General features: G+C 37.1%; 1 protein-coding gene across 5 annotated transcripts in view; it reads right to left on the bottom strand.

The window, feature by feature from the left end:
- VEPH1 (ventricular zone expressed PH domain containing 1) overlaps positions 1–22,826 on the bottom strand; it is a 261,729-nt gene that overhangs the window by 114,286 nt on the left and 124,617 nt on the right. For 4 of the 5 annotated variants that reach the window (XM_040480593.1, XM_040480591.1, XM_040480590.1 and 1 more), the window contains 2 exons: positions 11,246–11,455; positions 9,793–10,190 (listed from right to left, as the gene is read on the bottom strand). In XM_040480593.1, coding sequence (XP_040336527.1) covers positions 9,793–10,190; positions 11,246–11,455 — 608 coding nt within the window. Of the gene's footprint in view, positions 1–9,792; positions 10,191–11,245; positions 11,456–22,826 lie in introns of those variants that run through there. The other variant, XM_040480595.1, reaches the window with a different exon arrangement.

A 22,826-nucleotide genomic window follows, 5' to 3' on the forward strand; every position in this document is an offset into this window, starting at 1 on the left:
TTTTTTTTATATATGAAATTTATCATCAAATTGGTTTCCTCTCTCACCATTTTTATTCAACATAGTACTAGAAGTCCTAGACAATCAGACAACAAAAAGAAATAAAAGTCATCCACATTGGTAAGAAAGAAGTAAAACATTCACTATTTGCAGATGACATGATACTATATATAGAAAACACAAAATATTCCACCAAAAACTGCTAGAACTGATAAATTAATTCAGTGCAGTTGTAGGATACAAAATCAATGTGCAGAAATCTGTTGCATTTCTATACACTAATAATGCAGCAACAGAAAGAAATTAAGAAAACAATTCCATTTACAGTTGCACCAAAAACAGTAAGATACCTAGGAATAAATCTAACCAAAGAGGTGAAAGACCTGTATTCTGAAATTACTTGATGAAAGTAATTGAAGATGACACAAATGGAAAGACATTCCATACTCATGAATTAGAAGAACAAATATTATTAGAATGTCTATACTACCCCAAACAATCTACACATTTAACGCAATTCCTTTCACAATACCAACAGCATGTTTCACAGAACCAGAACAAACAATCCTGAAATTGGTATGGAACCACAAAAGACCGTGAATAACCAAAGCAATTTTGAGAAAGAAAAGCAAAACTCGAAGCCTCACATTTCCAGATTTCAAGTTATATTACAAAGCTGTAGCAATCAAAACAGTATGGTACTGGCACAAAAATAGATCAATAGGACAAAATAAAAGCTCAGAAATAACCCCACAATTATATGATCAATTAATCTTTCACTAAGTAGAAAAGAATATCCAATGAGAAAAAGACAGCCTCTTCAACAAATGGTGTTGGGAAAACTGGTCAGCTACCTACAAAAGAATGAAACTGAACCGCTTTCTTACACCATACACAAAAATAAATTCAAAATGTATTCAAGACCTAAATGTGAGATCTGAAGCCATAAAGATCCTAGAAGAGAACACAGGCAATAATGTCTCTGACATTGGCTGTAGCAACATTTTTCTAGATATGTCTCCTAAGGCAAGGGAAACAAAAGCAAAAATAAACTTTTGGGACTACGTCAAAATAAAAAGCCTCTGCACAGCCAAGGAAACAATCAACAAAACTAAAAGGCAACTACTGAATAAAAGAAGATATTTGCAAATGACTTACTTATAAAGGCTCCATATTGAACATATATATAAAGAACTTACACGTCAACACCCCAAAAACAAATAATCCAATTAAAAAATGGACAGAAGACATGAATAGACATTTATCCAAAAAAGACATCCAGATGTCACACAGACACATGAAAAGATGCTCAACATCACTCATCACCAGGGAAATGCAAATCAAAACTATAAGGAGATATCACCTCACACTGTCAGAATGGCTAAAATCAAAAACACAGGAAACAACAAGTGTTGGCAAGGATATGGAGAAAAAGAAATACTCGTGCACTGTTGGTGGGAATGCAAAGTGGTGCAACCACTCTGGAAAACAGATGGAGTTTCCTCAAAGTGTTAAAAACTGAACTACCCTATGATTCAGCAATGGCCCTACTGTGTATTTACACCCACAATACGAAAGCCCTGATTCAAAGGGATAAATGCATCCCTATGACTATAGCAGCATTATTTACAATAGCTAAATTATGGAAGAAGCCCAAGTGTCCATCAATTGATGAATGGCTCAAGTGGTATATATACATACATATATACACATATGTGTATATTGCTAAGCAAATTAAGTCAGTTAGAGAAAGACAAATACCATATTATTTCACTCATATGTGGAATTTAAAAAACAAAGCAAATGAGAAAAAAATAGAGACAAACTAAGAAACAGATTCTTTAACTATAGAGAATAAACTGATGGTTACATGAAGGGAGGGGGTGGGGAGATGGGTGAAATAGGTGATGGGGATTAAGGAGTGCATTTGTGATGAGCACTGGATGATGTATGGAACTGCTGAATCAGCATATTGTACATCTGAAATGAATATAACACTGTATGTTAAGTATATTGGAATTAAAATAGAAAAAAGTAAAAAAAAAAAAAAATAGACCAGTCAATACAGGCACAATGCATTGATTTGCTTATCATGGCTGGTCATTTGCTGTTTGATAGATACCAATAAATTCAGGTAGACAGTGTGACAAGCTTCAAAACTATTGACCAATCTGGTCTATTTTCTCCCAATAAACTATTGTAAGTTGATGGATACAGATGTCTGGAAAAAAAGGACAGGAAATTAACATGAAAGAGAAGTTTTTGTTTTTTGTTTTTTTTAGGTTTACACTGGAGATATAAAATTAGCAATAAACTTGAGGCTGATGAAAAACTTGGCCAAATAACAAACATTTACATTTTTCTAGCTCTGACATAAGACACTTAGAATTAATTAATTTAGAGCACACAAGAGTCTTTTAAAGGACCTTAAAAATGATCCAGCTGAGTGCTTTTCAAGTTTCCTTAAACTGTGGAATTCTTGGTTTAAATATCAATCAGGAAGGTCCCTGTATAACGTCAGCTATATCACAGTTGCTCTGTTTGCAGGGCAAAGAAAGAAGGAAAGAGGGGGGTTGGGACACTTTCGAGGGGCCTCTGACAGTTTTAACCAGTACAGGTTAAAAATCCATGACCCTGTAATATACAGGGTTTTTGGAATTACAAAATTCCAAACCTTGCAGAAATGTGTACTTTAAAAATGTGCAAGTTTCGCCTTTACCCTCCACTTCTTCTCTACCTCTATCCCCAGTTTGATTCTTCAGAAAGAAGTAGTGGTGATAGTTTTATGTGTGTCTTTCTAGAAGTGCCTCCCTCTCCATATACATATATGTAAATCCTTTTCTGTCCTTGTTCTCCTTAGCCAGCTCTATATTTTCTTTGACTGTAGCACTTATCACTTTCCAACACCCTACTTTACTTATTTATCACTTTGAAGCCAAGGATATTTGCCTGTTTTGTTCACTGACATTTCTAAAGTTCCTAGAAGGATGCTGGTGTGAGTAGGCACTCAGAAATATTTGTAGAATTAATGAAAAATGAAGAATCAGGATGAATAGACAGAGCAGAGAGGATTTTTAGAGCAGTGAAGCTATTCTCTATGATTCTACAATGGTAAATACATCCAAACGTTGGAATATTACTTATGCAAAAAAATGAGCTACCAAACCACAAAAAAGATACAAAGGAAGCATAAATGCATATTACTAAATGACAGAAGCTGATATGAAAAAGCTATTAGAAATGAGGATGTTTGGGGGCGCCTGGGTGGCGCAGTCGGTTAAGCGTCCGACTTCAGCCAGTCACGATCTCGCGGTCCGTGAGTTCGAGCTCCGCGTCGGGCTCTGGGCTGATGGCTCGGAGCCTGGAGCCTGCTTCCAATTCTGTGTCTCCCTCTCTCTCTGCCCCTCCCCCGTTCATGCTCTGTCTCTCTCTGTCCCAAAAATAAATAAACGTTGGAAAAAAAAAAAAAAGAAATGAGGATGTTTGGTATGAGAAACAGAATCATACTCTGAGTTTCTGAAATGGTATGCTTCCCACATTTGTGGCTTATTTTAATGGTGGCATAATATTTTAATGGCTATTGGGTAATTGATGTGAATATTTCACATGAAAAATGATGTTCCCATAAAGCAATTTATTTTTAAAAGTCCATTGAACCTTTTTTTTAAAAAAGAAAAAAATTCATTTTATTATTTCTTACTGATCTCTAATATGGACAGGGCAAAAATGTGAGCAGAGGAAACATAGGAATTTGGTGTCATTTACATAGTTCTTTTTCTGTTACTCCAAATGGATCTGCCAACAGATGACATGAGATTCTGTCTGCTTTAGAGACTTATCTGCTGTTTGTAAACACACAACTCTATGAATATAGACTGTGACACAAATAAATACCTTCCAAATTATCAATACCTGGACTCCTGATTGCCAATTATGTAATTGCCTGCGTTTTTGGAAAAACATTTTAAAATCCTCCATCATCTGAAGTTTGATGGTTGTTGTGGATCAAACAAGAGGAAATTAACTTTTTTTTGCCTTTTCCTATATTATATCAAAACTCTTTTCAGTTTCCTTGGCTGTCAGCTCTTCATCATCAACAGAGCTCAGAAATATGGATTTGCTCAGTTTTTAAGGGAGATTTGATGATATCCAGGGACCATTTTGTTTCCCTACAAGGCATATACTGCCAGTTTCATAATGGAAGCAAACGGAAAAATAACATTCACTTCCTGAAATTTGGTTTGTGGCAAGCTGGATTGGAATGTACTCCTGTGCTGTTGACAGTCAGTGGCTCAGGACCTTTTTGTACAGCACTGTATGCTTTGGAGTAAAGACAACCACCCAGACAACAAGGGATTACTACTAATAATCTCCGAGTATGAGCTTCCCTAAAAAAAGATTAAGAAATACTGACTACAGATATGAGTATAATGCCATATCTTTCTATCTTAAAAGTAATATATTTAGAAGAATATAGCTGAGAATATTATATCTCTCACAACAACTTCTGTACCTAAGACACCTCCTCTTTCACTTTCTTCCCTTCCTCCTTCTTTTAATGTGGCTGCCTTTGGGTGAGATATATCAAAATGCACTCCTGTGCATTTTTGCTCTATTATGTATTTACTTTTACTTCTGTTTATTTATTAGCAAGGTCTTTTTAAACCTATTAGAGACATATCCAAGGTGGGCACTATATTAGGGGAACTGACCATTTCAAGGGTTTGGACGAGTCATTTGATATACAGGCAGATAATCACTCCTGGATTTCCATACAAAATGGCCTGAGTGTACATATACTTACCAATTTTCCTTTGTACTGTTTCCTAGTTGGATGAAGATACTTCTCATTCATAGATAAATATCAGGTAAACCAACATGCACATAAGCAGCACACCCTTTTGTTCAAAAGCATGGTTAAGGCATTTTTCTTTCTTTTTTCTAATGTTTATTTTTTTTGAGAGAGAGAAAGAGAGAGAGAGAGAAAGGGAGAGAGACAGTGTGAGCGGGGAAGTTCAGAGAGAGAGACGGAGACACAGAATCTGAAGCAGGCTCCAGAGCTCGAGGCGGGGCTTGAACTCACCAACTGTGATATGATGATCTGAGCTGAAGTCTGGAAGCTTAAGTCACTGAGCCACCCAGGTGCCCCAGGGCATTTTTCCTTATCTATTTGAATGTTCAAAGAAAATAAAACTTGTCCTTCTTCTCCTCCTCCTTCTTTTTAGAAGTAGCTTTTGAAAATATAACTAACGAGAAATAAAGTTATGTGATGTTCTCTAGTGGAACTTTGCAAACAAGTAAGTTGTATATTTAAGTGCATAACATCTTTACCAGTGATGTGGTTGTCTGCCAGGGTGTTGCAGCTACTCTACTGGGGATGAACAAGGACAGTAATCTGACGTTAACTCAAAAGAAGAGTTTGGAGGGGATCTTTTCAAAAGGATTTGTAAGGTCTTCCTCTAGCCATATTATTTAAATGTTTCTCATGGGACATTGAGGATGACTGGAACCAGGATAGGAGTGACAGGAGAAGGTTAAGAGGAGAATCTGGCCACCATTATATCTATCTTCTTTTGACTAAAGTTCACTCTGGAAAAATGGGAATTGGCAGAGAGGTAATCTAAGATAAAGTCCAAAGCACCAAGAAAAATTCTCTAGAAAAGTTTTCCCTACCAAGGAAAACTGTTAGGGAAAACTGTCCTTCAAACAGGGGCCAAGTGGACCATATCAATGAATAAGACACCAAGGAATTTGCAATATTTTCTTATTTGCTGTTTCTCCCTCTGAAATTGTGTGGAAAAGCTTTAGGATTTTCCTCTGTCTCCAAATCTTACAACTCTCCTCAGGGATAAATGATCCTAATCCCACAATTACCAATGTATTTTTAAAAAGAAGGAAACCTCCTCCAGAACCACTAAATGAATGGGTTTTATCATCGTCCCTCAGGTTAGACCAACCGAGGACAAAGAGGTAAAGGCTGGGTTGGCTTTGCCTCCTTGGTCATGCCAACACGAGGTTGGAGTTGACTATATGCAAACTTTCAGTAAGAAATCTTTATTTGTAATTAATTATGAAATAACAGCTGCTTCTTGATTTTATAATAAACTTTTATTTTTTTGTATTCTTATATCTGTTCAAGTTGAAAAATCAACTCATGTCGGTCTATTAGAGAAAGGAAGACATTACTAGCTTTAAAATTAGCTTTCTGCAAGTCAGGCTTGCTGATATGCTTTACAGATGGGATGTATTTTCACCCCATCAGGAAATACTTCAAAGCAAACCAAAGCAGCGTTGATGGGTTCTTGTAAGCTTTTATATCATCCTTTATAGAACACCAGTGATGGGCCAGATTTTCAAGGATTTATTTCAATATCATGCATTTCTGGATTCTTTTAACCTCTAATTATTTTTGTTCACATAAAGGAATTCCAGTGATTCAGATATTTAAAATACCCTTTGGCTAATGAACTAAATTCCTTCAGTCTTGTATATAAATACAATCAGTCAGTGATGTCAGACCATCACTCTGGATATGAATATATAACTTTCCATGGTTGGCTAACCTGCACCCACACTAGAGGCCTATAAGACCAAGGAGAGAATTACTGACTTGGGAATAACAGGCTCTTTCATATCCAAAATGACACTGCTGACCCAACCTCAATAAGACCTGGGGTTTGACAATTTTTCCAGACATGATGATAGATTTGTGCTGCTCTATTTATACTCCATTGCCTGTCCCCACTGTGATTAATATCATGCAATAATAAGATGGTGGGCTATGGATAAGAATGGTATCTCTGACCTTGACTCACCTAATACTGGATTCTGTTGTGCTGTGACTAGTGAGGTTCCTGTTCTTTCAACACAGTTTATTATTAAAGTATTAGATTGAACCACATGAAAGTGATGTTTTTGCAGGTCAGAGTAAGGAAATCAGATATCAGTTGTTTTTTTTTTTCATATGATTCAAAACAATACCAAAAGAACTTCTTTAAATGTTGTTCTATCATTTTCTTATACTATAGACATTATGACATCTGTCTAAAATGATTCTTTTTTTTTTTTAAATTTTTTTTTTCAATGTTTATTTATTTTTGGGACAGAGAGAGACAGAGCATGAACGGGGGAGGGGCAGAGAGAGAGGGAGACACAGAATCGGAAACAGGCTCCAGGCTCCGAGCCATCAGCCCAGAGCCTGACGCGGGGCTCGAACTCACGGACCGCGAGATCGTGACCTGGCTGAAGTCGGACGCTTAACCGACTGCGCCACCCAGGCGCCCCTAAAATGATTCTTAACACTTTGTTGTTGTTGTTCTTGTTTCCTGCTGGTTATTTATCTTTTTAACTCTCCCTGTTGTAGAAGTGGTTTTTATGCTTCTTCCCTTTGTTCTTGATTGCCTTGCATTATTCAGCAAGAAAGACCAAATATGCCTCTTTTACACCCACAACACATTAAGCATAACACAGTCTCTAACCCTAAATCTTTCTTTAATAAATATCTAAGAAAAGAAATGTGATATTGCTGAGCTGAGTGATCTCATGACAGCAAGCAAAACTGTGTCAGCCAGATGACTGCTGGCTTTCTTCTGAATGGTTTACACAATCCCTGGAATAGTAACAACATGTCCCCTGCAGTCAGTACGAGTCCTTTCTCAGTGGATGTATTTACAGTGAGTCATATAAATCTTCAATCCCTCACACATATCTCTGTGCAAGGAATTTTCCAGGAACTTCCAGGAAGTTACAAAAATGTGAACAAATTCCAAAATGTCAACTTAAAAAAAAAAATAGACGTACTCAGTTCTAGGTCATTCCTGGCAGGAAATATCAAAAGAAAATACCTTTTGATTCTTGTTTGTTTTTAGTAAAGATGGTGGATTCCTTCAATATTTTGGAAAAAAGAACCCCAAGCCACTTAGTTAACTCTCAAAGTCCTCAAATAATCCAAGGCAATAAGAAATAACATGTGTTTTTGACAACTGGATGCTTGAAGTAACTGCAAGACTGCCTTACATTTTCACAAGATTAAAACTCACTATATAGCACAGCTTCAATGCTTTAACCTAAACTTGAAAAAGAAAACTATTCTGGCAGGTGGAAATGTGTCTAACTTCATATTTGCTACAGGTTTCCTTTCTTAAGCTGGGAAATTCATGTAACCTCATTTCTATTAAGTTCTCCGACCTGTGCCTTAAATACATAGAATATTAGTGAAATGGGAAATCATAAAAAGTTTGTGTTAATTGAGTTTTATTGACTTTACCTATTCTCAAGTCCTGCTATACTTAATTATCCAAAACTTACATTGAATATGAGCAATACCACTTTTATTGTCACTCTTTAAAAAAGTTTTAAGACTCCTAATCAATAAATTATTGTAAACACTTCTGAAAATGTCAGATTCTACAGACACACAGACAATATTTGTCATTACCAAGTCCTTGTGAGCATTAGAATACATTCCTTTCCCTTTGTTAGCATGAGAATACATTCTTTCCTCTGATTTGGAGTGGGAGAAGGGATAGAAAGTAGAATATGGAAAATGGGACCTTCCTAGTATCATCCCCTGAGGGGGATGACAGTGGGTGGGTGAATATGAATTGGATTCATTATTCTTCAGCTGTGTTTCTTTCTGAAAGATGTGCTGCCTAGCTTTTTCTACATGGGCATCGCCTGTGAAAAGCTGTCATGCCCAACAAGTAGTCCAGGACCTTCATCTTAATCTGAAAGGAATAGCATGGCTGTTAAATGAGAAGAACCGCAGGAAAAATCTAATTAGCCTGATAGTGCCTTCAAAATATCCAAACCTGTTCAACCCCCTGCCAGAAGGATGAGCTTGCCCTGGGCACTCTTCCATTTTAGCACTTGTGCCTCAAACCTATCATCTTTTTCGGTACCAGGGCACAAAATGTAAGAAGCACCAGAAAATTTAGTAGTCAAAATAAGTAATATTTTAAGAAATCAAAATTAACACAAAAAGTTCATAATGAACAAAATATCAAAATTGTAAGTGGAAACATGATCAATATTACTTCATATTCCTTTTGCCTCTGCTCCAATATGACTTAGGAAGACATACTAATCCTTTCTTTACTTAAAATTTTGCTGAGCTTTTTTGGCACCTCCTTAAATTGTGCACCCAAGGGATGCCTCAGTTCCTGACATCTTTTGCTTTGTTCTCTGTTTTCTGACTAGCTCACACTCTTACTGGTTCCTGACATACATCATCTCCTGACTATGATTTCACTTTTTCCTTTCTATAATTTCCAAGAAGCCAGGGACTGTGTCTGTTTGGGTCATAGCTGAATCTCACACAAAGCTGAATTTTTAGTACAGTGCCTGGCACACGGTAATTGCTTCGTAAGTGCTATTGAATGAATGGGAGAAAAATGTCCTGGGGCTCAATGCTGTACATGGCTTCCTTGCATTATTATGTGGATGAAAAAAATGTCTCTGGCTGCACCTCTACCCGAGAGCCTGCTTTGGGAAACACAGACCCCTTCCAGAATTTTCCTAAACACTAGGGACAGGGAATCAGGAACAATGTATTTCAGGTTTGAAAAAGTCAGAGTCGGTGAGCTTAAGTGTATCTAAGTAGATTCAAATAGGAATCAAAAAGATGATTGACCTTATTGGGGGGAAAAAGCAATTAAAATAACCTAAGGGTGTTTTCAAATGATCTATTTTACAAAAAATCCAGGGTATGGCAATTTTTATGATTTGAGCCTTTTTGTTTCTTCCCCAGTGATATTTGAAATTTCTCAATTTTAGGGTGTTCAAAGAACTTACCTTCAATGGTACACTGATCAGGGATTGGAATCTTCTTTCCGATTTCCACAGCGTATGCCTTTACTTTACAGAAATTTTCCTTTAAGTGCAAGTAGAGCTTATCTTGGTATTCTACAGGACTTGCAGTTGTTTCTGGAGTTTCCTCCTGGCAGTTTTCTTTAACTGTTTCTGGCAAATTCTCTGATTCTGTATGTATAATACTTGGGTGTGAAACTGAAGAATTTCTCAGCTGTGATCTGTCAGAGTTTGCCTTAAAGGGCAACTTGTCGTTTCCTTGGCTAAGTGGATCTGTTTCTGAAAGAATGATCCTAGCTGGCATATCTCCACTCTCTACAATTTCCCCATCATCTGAACTCATGCTCTTTGTTAGCACAGTGTGCAAAGCCAAACTCTTTGACCTGCAATATAAACAAAAAGCGAAGACAGGCAAAGAAGTTGAGCTAGCATCCACTGAGAAGCAAAAGAAAGGATAATAACAGTGGGGAAGAGTTACTTCCTCTAGAATGGGAGGCCATAAATTGGTGCTACAAACAGATTTGATAAAACACATAGACCAGCAACAAATTATGTAATAAGCCAAATCTTTGAAGATCTAGGCCACCTCCAAAAACAAAGATTTAAAAATCAATTTCATGGCAAAACTAACTGGAAAATGGTGGACTTATACACTTGCATTCTTTTTTTCTACTTCGGAGTCTGCTTTTTCTTTAAATTTTTTTTTTCAACGTTTATTTATTTTTGGGACAGAGAGAGACAGAGCATGAACGGGGGAGGGGCAGAGAGAGAGGGAGACACAGAATCGGAAACAGGCTCCAGGCTCTGAGCCATCAGCCCAGAGCCTGACGTGGGGCTCGAACTCACGGACCGCGAGATCGTGACCTGGCTGAAGTCGGACGCTTAACCGACTGCGCCACCCAGGCGCCCCTGGAGTCTGCTTTTTCATCAGAAAACAAGACAAGCTTCTGATAGTCATTCTTAATATAACATATTTATGTTTAAAAAGTATTTTTAAAAAATAAGCCACAGGTTTGTTTTCCATTTGTTTTCTCCTTTTTTTTTTTTTTTTGAGAGAGCACATGAGTGGGGTAGAGGGGCAGAGAGAGAGAGAGAGAGAGAGAGAGAGAGAGAGAATCCCAAGCCCACTCCACACTCAGCATGGAGCCTGATGCCTGATGCTGGATCAAGCCCAGGACCCTGGGATCATGACCTGAGCTGAAATTGGGTTGGCTGCTCAACTGACTGAGCCACCCAGGAGACCCTGTATTTATAGCAAGCTCCTTTGGATAACAGAAGCACTGTGAATGCCATCTCATTCATGAAAAGATAGGACTTTGGGTGCTATAGGTAAAAGATATTTAAAAAAACACCCCATGATAATGCGGTAACAAAACTAACAGCAAACACAAAGTGCATCCTTTAAAAAAAAAAAAAAACAGCCAAGCAAAATTTATACCTGTTAAATCTAATGTCTTTTCTTTCTTCCTTAGAAAAGTGGCCCAAACTATATCTTCTTATAGAGCTAGGAGTATTGCTCTCAGCATTTATTTTGTCTTCAAAAGCCTGTATTTTAACTTGGAGCTTTTCATGGTCTTCATCTTCAGCTACAGTGAACTTGATTTCTTCCAGCTTCTCAGGGAATTCAATTTCATTGCTGGGTTTTCTCCTAAAAAACCAAAAATCATTGCATTAGATGTGGTCACATATACCCTCAGAACAGTGTTACTCTCTATTTAACTGATTCTTGTTCAAAATAGAAAAAATTATTTAATACATCTTTTAAGTTTATTTGAGAGAGAGAGAGAGCGCAGAGGAGGGGCAGAGAGAGAGAGAGAGAGAGAGATCGGATCCCAAGCAGACTCTGCACTGAGGCTGATGCGGGGCTGGAACTCACAAACCATGAGATTATGACCTGAGCTGAAACCAAGAGTGGGATGCTTAACTGCCCAAACCAACCAGGTGCCCCCTGATACATTTTTCATTAGTCATTTAACAAATATTTATTGAGTAACTACAATGGATATAGGGTTTGTTTTTAAGATTTTATTTTTAAGTAAATTCTATACCCAATGTGGGGCTTGAACTTACAACCCCAAGATTAAGAGTTGCATGCTCCACTGACTGAACCGCCAGGTGCCCCCCACCTTGTTTTTTCTTAAAGAAAATTATATTTGTTCTAGTTTCTGTCATCTACGTCATTTCTGTGGTAGGAAATATGCTCATTATGGTCACCATCACTGCCAGCCTATCAGTGAGGTCTCCCATGTACCTTTTCCTGGCCTATCTCTTTTTTTAGTGATGCTGGCTATTCCTCTATAAATACCCCTAAACTGATTGTAGATTCACTCTATGAAAAGACCATCCTATTCAAGGGGTACATGACCTAAGTCTTTGGAGAACATGTCTTTGGAGCTGCTGAGGTCATCCTACTTAGTATGATGGCCTATGGCTGTTATGTGGCCATCTGCAAGCCCTTGAACTATACAACCATCATGTCCTGGCAGGTACGTGGCCTGCTGGTGGGAGTGGTGTGAGTAGGAGGCTTTCTTCATGCAACCATACAGATCTTTTTCAGCTTCCAATTATCCTTCTATAGCCCTAACACCATAGATCACTCTATGTGTCATCTGAACCCTTTGCTCAATTTTGCCTGCACTGATATTTACACTCTAGGGCTCTTTGTTGTTGCCAACAGTGGAGTGATCTGTGTGTTAAACTTCCTTCTCTTGGGGCACCTGAGTGGCTCAGTCAGTTAAGCGTCAAACTTCTGCTCAGGTCATGATCTCACAGTTCATGAGTTTGAGCCCTGCACTGGCTCTGTGCTGACAGCTCAGAGCCTAGAGCCTGATTCAGATTCTGTGTCTCCCTCCCTCTCTGCCCCTCCCATGCTCACACATTGTCTCTCTCTCCCTCTGTCTCTCAAAAATAAAATAAGAACATTAAAATTAAAAAAATAAACTTCCTTCTCTTTGTTTAAATTTTTGTTTTTTATTTGAGTATAGTTGACACACAATGTTACATTACTTTCAGGTGAACAATGAACACGGATCTTTGAAATTGCTTCTATAACTTCTTCTGCCAGAAGTTTATAAATATTGGTATTTATATCAATTTTACATTAGAAGGAGAGTTTTGGAAGAAATCAGAGAATAAAAAAGCAGTTTTTATGGTTATCTACCATATTCTTATCCAGCTCTACAAAAGCATGGCTTTCATATGAAGTTCATGCCAGACATTTTTTAGAAAACTCTTATGCGCTGATTTGTTTGCAATGAAATTGACAGAATAAGAACATTTCAATGGACTGTGTAAAGTCATGGTTTTGTTAATTTTATGGCTATCACTGTGACTCTTTTATGTTATGAAATAAAATTCTTTCTGAATTTTAATATGTTGGAGGAAAGACATTTTCCATGAATGATATTAATAGTTCCAATTAATCTTTTTTTTTTTAAGGTTTATTTATTTTTAAGAGAGAGAGCGAGAGCGTGCACAGGCAGAGGAAGGGAAAAGAGAGAGGGGGAGACACAATCTGAAGCAGGTTCCAGGCTCTAAGCTGTCAGCACAGAGCCCAACGCGGGGCTAGAACTCACATACTGGGAGATCATGACCCTAACCCTAACCCTAACCCTAAGTTGGACGCCCATCCGACTGAGCCACCCAGGCGCCCCCCAACTATCTTTTTTATAGCAGCATTTGTGAAAATACTCTGTGACTCATTAAAATTACCTCCTTTAACGCAGGGGTTATTTGTGGAATAACTTTAGAACCCTTCTAAGGACTAATATGTGCCTTAAACAGAGTGGAAGCCTACTGATAAGCTGCAGAAATAGCTCACTGATGCTCACCAAGGTGCTGAATGATTACCGAAAAGTAGTGTGTGTTTATTTTCCTCAATCTGCCTTAGACACCCTAAAGCTACTTTACTTTCTATTTAACAATCACTATCAATCCTATCATGTGAGGTTATTAATAAACATAAAGGTTAATAATCTCTAGAAATCCATTCATCAAGATGGCTTAATGATTCTGTTGGTTTGTCTATGTATATTTACTTGGCCCTCTTTACCATTTTTCCTGGAGGTTAATGAAAAGGGCCTCAAGCATACAAAACAATCATAGCTTTTTCAAACATATGGCTATTTCCCCCTAAAAGCCAAAGTAAACCTGGCATAGTAGGTGAGGGTGAGGAAATACAATTTGGTTTTTTTTGTTTTTGTTTTTGTTTTGTTGTTTTGTTTGTTTTTTAACGGCACTGCTTTTTAGGGAAAACAAACGTGATAGGGATGGATAGATTTTTTTTTCAATTACATTCTACCCATTCTGGGGTCATATGTATGGTGGGTACTGAGGAAGATTGTTTGGAAGCTTTTCTGGCTGGACCATAGAGGAGTACTGGCTTTGAGGGAGGGTTCATAGTTTTGGGCCCACAGTTTTTATAATTACCCTTTAATCCAGCTCAGGGACAAATGTAAATGGTGCCACTGGGAAAGCAAGTAGATTATCCCTTAAGTAACCAAGATATTATTTATTGTCTAATAAGCTATTGCTGAGAAAACTTAAATACATATTTGTGTAGTTTTTATAGGCTTCCTTGGTTTTGCATACAGAATGCAAAATTTATTATCCACATCATGCTTCACTGAAATATACATGAGTAGATTTGAAGAATCAGTACATGGGAATAAAGGGAATAATCATGAACATGTTTCCCTTTATGATACATATGATACTGGCTACCCATAACAGATGGGAGGTTTTGACATGTTCCAGCCAGATGATTCTAAAAGATGGACTTTATACTCCTATTACAAATGAAACAAAGATGGTACTATCACTGGATGGTAACTTACAAACCATGATAATTACCAAGGCTAATTTTCAAAGATCCAATGGGACTTCTGGGGAAGATGGCGGGGTAGGACGATCCTAAGCTCACCTCATCACAAGGATACAACTAAATAACACCCACATCCGTGTAAACAACTCAGAAAATGACCTGAAGACTGGCAGAACAGACTCTCCACAGCTAAATGAAGAGAAGAGGCCACATTGAAGAGGGTAGAAAGGGTAGAGACATAGTGGAAGATAATGGACCCACAGGACTGTCCACAGAGGAAGAGACACCACAGGTATGAAGAGAGGAGAGAAACAAACCCTCACACCAAGCACCTCAGGCATGGGGAACCCACACAGGTAAGATGAATTCCTATAACATGTTGTTTTGGAAACCACAGGGGACAAATTTTGTGAGCTCTTACAATAGGAGATTAATATGTGGAACTTTAAAATTCAGTAGGCTCCACTCTGGGAGAGCCAGAGGGCAAGAAGAAACTGAATTACTGTCCTTAAAGAGATAGGACAACAAACAGCTCTGCAGAGATACAGCATAGAAATAGCAGTTTGAAACATGGTTGGGATATATAGGAAGGTTTATTTCCTAATCTCAGCATGTGCTGGAGGGTCAGATGTCTTTAGGAGACTTTTCCAGGAAAAGAGGAGATGGCAAGCAACATCCCCCACCTCCCCCGACCCCCAGTCTACACACATGGACATCTGGGGGAACAGCACATCATGGAACACTTTCCACCTAACATGTTAACGCCATGCCCCACCCCTGCCTTCTCTTGAAGACATGCCTCCTCTGGCTCTGCTCCAGTTTTCTAAAGCAGATCAAGGTCTCCTCCCATGACAAACCTGCACAAACCATGCTAAGACCATAAGCTCTGTCCACACGTTCTCCTGTAGACATGCCCCCAGTGGGCTAGGGGCAGCCATCGGGTCTGAATACAGGTCCCAGCCACAAACTAAACCTTCTCAGGGGACAACACAGGGAAAGCATGTTACCGATCAATGCTACTGCATCTCTGGCAAATTCCTGGTCTGACTCAACTCAAGATCAAGGCAGACCCAAACTGACCAAACAACAACACAGGGACCAAACCCTGCCCACAACAGGCAAAGAAAGCCACTGCAAACGACAGAGCTGAAGGCAAAATGGGCTCAGCAAAAACAGTAGGGTGCATGCAATACACATAGGAGACACCCCTGAAACAACAGGTTCTGGTGAACAGGGGACATTGTACTGCAGGGTACTACAGGACTTCTTCTTCTTCAAGTCAAGTGGACTTGAAAGGCTACTACTTTCAAGATCAGGAAATGAAGCTAACTTTCCTAACACATAGAGAGAGACACGGAGTTAGACAAAATGAGAAGACAAGGCAATATGTCTTTAATGAAAAAACAGACAAAGTCACAGCAAGAGAGCTAAATGAAAGAGAGATAAGTAATATGCCAGACAGAGAATGTGAAGTAATATTCATAAAGATATTCATTGGACTTGAAAAAGAGTGGAGGACCCTTTAACAAAGACATAGAAAACATAAGAAAGAACCAATAGGATGAAGAACTCAATAATTGAAAATAAAAATACACTAGATAGAATAAATAGTAATCAGAAGAACAGATCAGCAAGTAGGAGGACACAGTAATAGAAAGTAGTCAAGCTGAGAAGAGAGAGAAAAAAAAATAAAAAATGAAAAAAAAAAAGACTTAGAGAACTCCATAACACCATCAAATGTGGTAACATTTGCATTATAGGGATCCCAGAAGAAGAAGAGATTAAAAAGGGGGCAGAAAATTTATTTGAAGAAATAATAGCTGAAAATTTCCCAAATCTGGGGAAAAAAACCAGAAATCCAGAGCCAGGAGGCACAGAGAACTCCCAACAAAACCAACCCAAGGAGATCCAAACAAAGACTTATAGTAAATAAAATAGCAGAGTTGTGATAAAGTGAGAATTTTAAACACAGCAAGAAGAGGGGCACCTGGGTGGCGCAGTCGGTTAAGCGTCCGACTTTAGCCAGGTCACGATCTCGCGGTCCGTGAGTTCGAGCCCCGCGTCAGGCTCTGGGCTGATGGCTCAGAGCCTGGAGCCTGTTTCCGATTCTGTGTCTCCCTCTCTCTCCCTCCCCCGTTCATGCTCTGTCTCTCTCTGTCCCAAAAATAAATAAACGTTGAAAAAAAAAATAAAAATAAAAAAATAAAAGCAGTAAGAAGAAAGAAAAGTTACAAGGGAAACCCTATAAGGCTGTCAGTTAATTTTTCAGCAGAAACTTTGAGGGCTGGAAGGAAATGGCATGATATATTCAAAATGCTGAAAGGAAAAAAAAAATCTGCAATTGAGAATACTCTATCCAGCAAAGATATCATTCAAAATAGAAAGAGAAATTAAGAGTTTCCCAGACACGGGTGCCTGGGTGACTCAGTCGGTTAAGCATCTAGCTCTTGACTTTGGCTCAGGTCATGATCTCATGGTTTGTGAGTTCAAGCCCCACATCAGGATCCATGCTGACAGTGCAGAGTCTGCTTGGGATTCTCTCTCTCCCTCTCTCTTCCCTTCCCCACTTGTGCTCTCCTTCTCTCTCAAAATAAAGAAGTAAACCTAAATAAATGTTTCCCAGACAAACAAAAGTTAAAGGAATTCATGACCACTAAACCAGCCTGACAAGAAATGTTAAAGCAGACCCTTTGAGTGGAAAGGAAAGACATAAGTAGGAGTAAGAAGAGTAGGAAGGACAAAACCAGTAAAATTAATTATATCTATAAAAATCAGTGAAGCAACTCACAAAATAAAAGGTCATAAAGTTTGATATCATATACCTAAAACATGGGGATAGAGGAGTACAAATGATTTCAAACTTACATGACCATCAATTTGACATAGACTGCTATGTGTATAAGATGTTATAGGCAAACTTATTAGTATCCACAAATCAAAAACCAGGGATAAATATACAAAAAAAGGAGCAAGGAATCAAAGTGTATCACTAAAGAAAGTCAGCAAACCATAAGAGAGGAGAGGAAGAGTAGAAAGGACAGAGAAAAACTACAAAAACAACCAAAACATGAGTAACAAAATGGCAATAAGTACATTCATATCAATAATTACTTTGAATATAAATGGACTAAATGCCCCAACCAAAAGACATAGAGTGACGGATTGGATAAATAAACAAGACCCATCTACATGCTGCCTACAGGAAACTTACTTAAGACCTAAAGACATATGCAGATTGAACATGAAGGGACTGAATAGCATTTATCATGCAAATTGAAGTTGAAAGAAAGCCAGAGTAGCAATACTTATATCATACAAAGTAGACTTTAAAACAAAGACTGTAATAAGAGACAAAGAAGGACACTATATAATAATAAGGGAACAATCCAACAAGAAGATATAACAATTGTAAATATTTATGTACCCAATATGGAGGAACCTGAATACATAAAGCAGCTAATAGCAAACATAAAGAAAGTCATTGATAGTAATGCAATAATCGTAGGGGACTTTAACACCCCACTTACACTGATGGACAGATCATGCAAACAGAAAACCAACAAGAACACAGTGGCTTTGAATGACACATTGGACCAGATGGATCTAACTAATATATTCAGAATATTCCATCCTAAAACAGCAGAACACACATTCTTTTCAAGTGCACAGGGGACATTCTCCAGAAGATCACATATTAGGCCACAAAAGAAGCCTCAACAAATTCAAATAGATTGCAATCATGCATACCTTTTTTTTTTTTAAACAACAGTATGAAACTAGAAATCAACAAGAAAAAAATCTGGAAATAATACAAATACATGGAGGTTAAATAACATGCTCCTAAACAATGAATGAATCAACCAAGAATTCAACAAGAACATTTTAAAAATATGGAGACAAATGAAAATAAAAACACAATGGTCTAAAATCTTTGCAAAAGCAGAAGCTGTTCTAAGAGGGAAGTTTGTGGCAATACAGGTCTACCTCAAGAAGCAAGAAAAACTCAAATGAACAACCTACTCATACCCCTAAAGGAGCTAGATAAAGATGAACAAACAAAACCCAAAACCAGTATAAGGAAGGAAATAATAAAGATTAGAAGAGAAACAAATGAAATAGAAACTAAAACAAAGCAAAACAAAAAGTAGTAGAACAGGTTCTTTGAAAAGAGCAACAAAATTGGTAAACTTTTAGTCAGACTCATAAAGAGAGAGAGGGAGAAAGGCAGAGAGTGAGGTGACTCAAACAATGAGAAATGAAAGAGGAAAAATAATGAGTGACACCACAGAAATACAAAGGATTGTAAGAGAATATTATGAAAAATTTAGGCCAACAAATTGGACAATATAGAAGAAATGGATAAATTCCCAAAAACATACAATCTTCAAAACTGAACCAGGAAAAAATAGAAAATGTAAACAGACCCCTTATTAACAATGAGATGGAATCAGTAATCAATAAACTCCCAACAAACAAAAGTCCAGGACCAGATAGCTTCACAGGTGAATTGTACCAAATATTTAAAGATGAGTTAATACCTATTCTTCTCAAACTATTCCAAAAAAATAGAAGAAGCAAAATTTCCAAATTCATTCCAGGAGACCATTATCACCCTGATTCCAAAGCCAGATAAGGATATCACACAAACAAAGAGAACTTCAGGCAAATATCTCTCATGAACATAGATGCAAAAATCCTCAATAAAATACTAGCAAACTGAATCCAACAATACATTAAAAAAACCATGCACTACCTTCAAGTAGGATTTATTCCTGAGACACAAAGGTGGTTCAGTATTCATAAATCAGTCAAAGGGATACATCACATCATCAGGAGAAAGAATAAAAACTATATGATTATTTCAATAAATACAAAAAAAAACATTTGACAACCTACAACATTTATTCATGATAGAAACCTTCCACAAAATAGGTTTAGAGGGAATATACCTCAACATATTAAAGACCATGTATGAAAACCACACAGCAAACATCATACCCAATGGTGAAACACTGAGAGCTCCTCCCCTAAGATCAGGAATAACATAAGGATAGTCCACTCTCCTTACTTCTATACTGGAAATTTTAGCCACAGCAATTAGACAAGATAAAGAAATAAAAGGCACACAAATTGGTAAGGAAGAAGTAAGACATTCACTATTTACAGATGACATGATACTATATATAAAAAATTCTAACAACATCACCAAAAAAAAAAGTCTACTAGAACTGATAAATGACTTTGATAAAGTCACAGGATACAAAACCAATATGCAGAAATAAATTGCATTTCTATACAGCAATAATGAAGTAGAAGAAAGAGAAATTTAAAAAATAATCCTAATATAATTGTGCCAAAAACAATGAAATATGTGGGAATAAACCCAACCAAGGAGGTGAAAGACCTATACTCTGAAAAAAATGAAATACTGATGAAAGAAATTAAAGATGACACAAACAAATGGATAGACATTCTATACTCATGGATTGAAAGAACAAGTATTGTTGAAATGTCCATACTACCCAAAGCAATTTACAGATTTAATGCCATCCCTATCAAAATACAATAGTATTTTCCACAGAACTAGAGCAAATAATCCTAAAATTGGTATGGAACCACAAAAACCCTGAATAATCAAATCAATCTTGAAAAAGAACAAAACTGGAGGTATCACAATCCCAGGTTTCAAGATATACTACAAAGCTGTAGCAATCAGAACAGTATGGTGTTGGCCCCAAACAGACACATAGATCAGTGGAACAGAGGAAGGATTTCACAGAATGAAACTCATGATTATATGGTCAATTAATACTTGACAAAGTAGGAAAGAATATCCAATGGGAAAAAAAGAGTCTCTTCAACAAACTGGGCAGCCACATGCAAAAAAATGAAAGTGGGCCATTTTCTCACATCATACAAAAAAATAAACTCAAAATGGATTAAAGATTTAAATGTGAGACCTGAAAGCCATAACAATCCTAGAAGAAAACACAGGCAATAATGTCTCTGACATTGGCTATAGCAACATTTTTCTAAATATGTCTCCTAAGGCAAGAGGATCAAAAGCAAAAATTAACTATTAGAACTACATCAAAATAAAAAGCCTCTGATAGCCAAAGAAATAATCAACAAAACTAAAAGGCAAGCTACCAAGTGAGAGAGAAGATATTCCCAAATGACATATCTGATAAATATATAAAGGACTTATAGAACTCAACACCAAATAATCCAATTAAAAATGGGCAGAACATGAATAGACATTTCTCCAAAGAAGACAGCCAGATGGTCAACAGACATATGAAGATACTCAACATCATTCATTATTAGGGAAATACAAATCAAAACCACAATGAGATATCATCTCACACCTGTCAGTATGGCTAAAATCAATAAGATAAGAAACAAGTGTTGGTGAAGATATGGTGGAAAAGGAACCCTCTTGCACTGTTGGTGGGAATGTAGCCACTGTGGAAAACAATTTGGAAGTTCCTTAAATAATTACAAATAGAACTACCTTATGATTCAGTAATTCCACTATTGTATATTTACCCAAAGAATACAAAAACATGAACTCAAAAAGATATATGCACCCCTATGTTTATTGCAGCATTATTTATAATAGCCAAAATATGGAAGCAGCCCAAGTGTCCATTGATAGATGAGTAGATAAAAAGGTGGTACACACACACACACACACACACACACACACACACACACAGGAATATTATTCAGCCATATAAAATAATGAAGTCTTGCCATTTTTAGCAACGTGGATTGATTAGAGAGTATAATGCAAAGTGAAATATAATAGTCAGAGTAAGACAAATACCATATGATTTCACTCATATGTGGAATGTAAGAAACAAATAAACAAAAACAAGCAAAGGGGAAAAAATGAGAGAGGGAGAGAGAAACTAATCATATATAGAGAATCAATTAATTACAGAGAACAAACTGAGGGTTAACAGAGGGGAGGTGGGTAGGGTATGGGTGAAATAGGTGATGGGGATTAAGGAGTGTACTTGTCATGATGAGAATGGGGTCATGTATGGAATTGTTGAATCAATATATTGTATATCTGAAACTAACATAACACTGTATGTTAACTAGAATAGAATTAAACATTTAAATAAATAAATAAAATAATCAATGACCGTCTCAAAATGAGAAATTTGAGGAGCAAGTATTTATTTTCTATCCATGATAGTCCATGTATAGTCACCAAACTAAAGTATTTCTCTGATTCCTTGGATTCTAGTCACATTTCATAAGTGAAAGATACCTTTATATTTGTACTTTATTTCAGAAATTTCTATAGCTTGGCTTATTAAAACTTACAAAACTTTAAGGCATGAAGTATACCCAATATGCATACATCAGATATTGAACATTATGCAAATTTTTAAATCTTAAAACATATGACTTGTTAAAGGGAGTTTCCCACAAATTCACTAGGGTTTTTGTTTTCTTTCTACATAAAGCTCTGGGTTATAATAAGAGTTAAGCAATAGCATTTTCTTTCAAAAAAACTTCAAACTTCATATGATTATAGTAAATCTCCCTAGATAATTTTACTAGATCAGTTTCTGACTTTTTAAAATAATACTTGCAGAGATCTTTATTTTAGTTTTTGTACTCTTTATATCAATTTCCCTATACAATAGGAAAAACAACTGTACTTTACTCAAGTGTTGTTGCCAAGATGAAACAACAGAATCGGTGTGAAGCACTGCTCCTGACAGAGAATACACTGCTCAATAGATGTTAGATTTTATTATTAGTATTACTGTCATTATTAATTTATTATTATTATTAATAGCAATAATTATTATTACTATTCCTTTAGAAACTTCATCTGCCCTGTCTTTCTTGTGTTAATATATAGAGAAAGTATCAGTGGTCTAGACACAGGCAGACCAATATTCCACATCCTGGAGGGAACTGCTGTTCAGACTTTAGGAGGAGACTCTCAGCTCCCTTTCTCTGCCCCTGTCTCTAGTTACCAAGTGTTGGCTATGAAGCCATGGCCTGAGTGAGTGAGACCTCTAATAGCTGGGAGCATGCCTTCTTTCATTTTCAGATTGCCTTGTCACATCCCTCAGAGGGGACTTTGGGCACGAGAGAAGTTATGGGTTGCCCCTAGACATCCACTGGCCCTAAGAGGGGCAAGTCCAGTGCCTCTAGGGTAGGGTTGCCC

This window comes from Herpailurus yagouaroundi, unplaced genomic scaffold (genome assembly GCF_014898765.1).
Source record: "Herpailurus yagouaroundi ecotype Mexico unplaced genomic scaffold, PumYag 159, whole genome shotgun sequence".
Classification (NCBI taxonomy): Eukaryota; Metazoa; Chordata; class Mammalia; order Carnivora; family Felidae; genus Herpailurus; species Herpailurus yagouaroundi.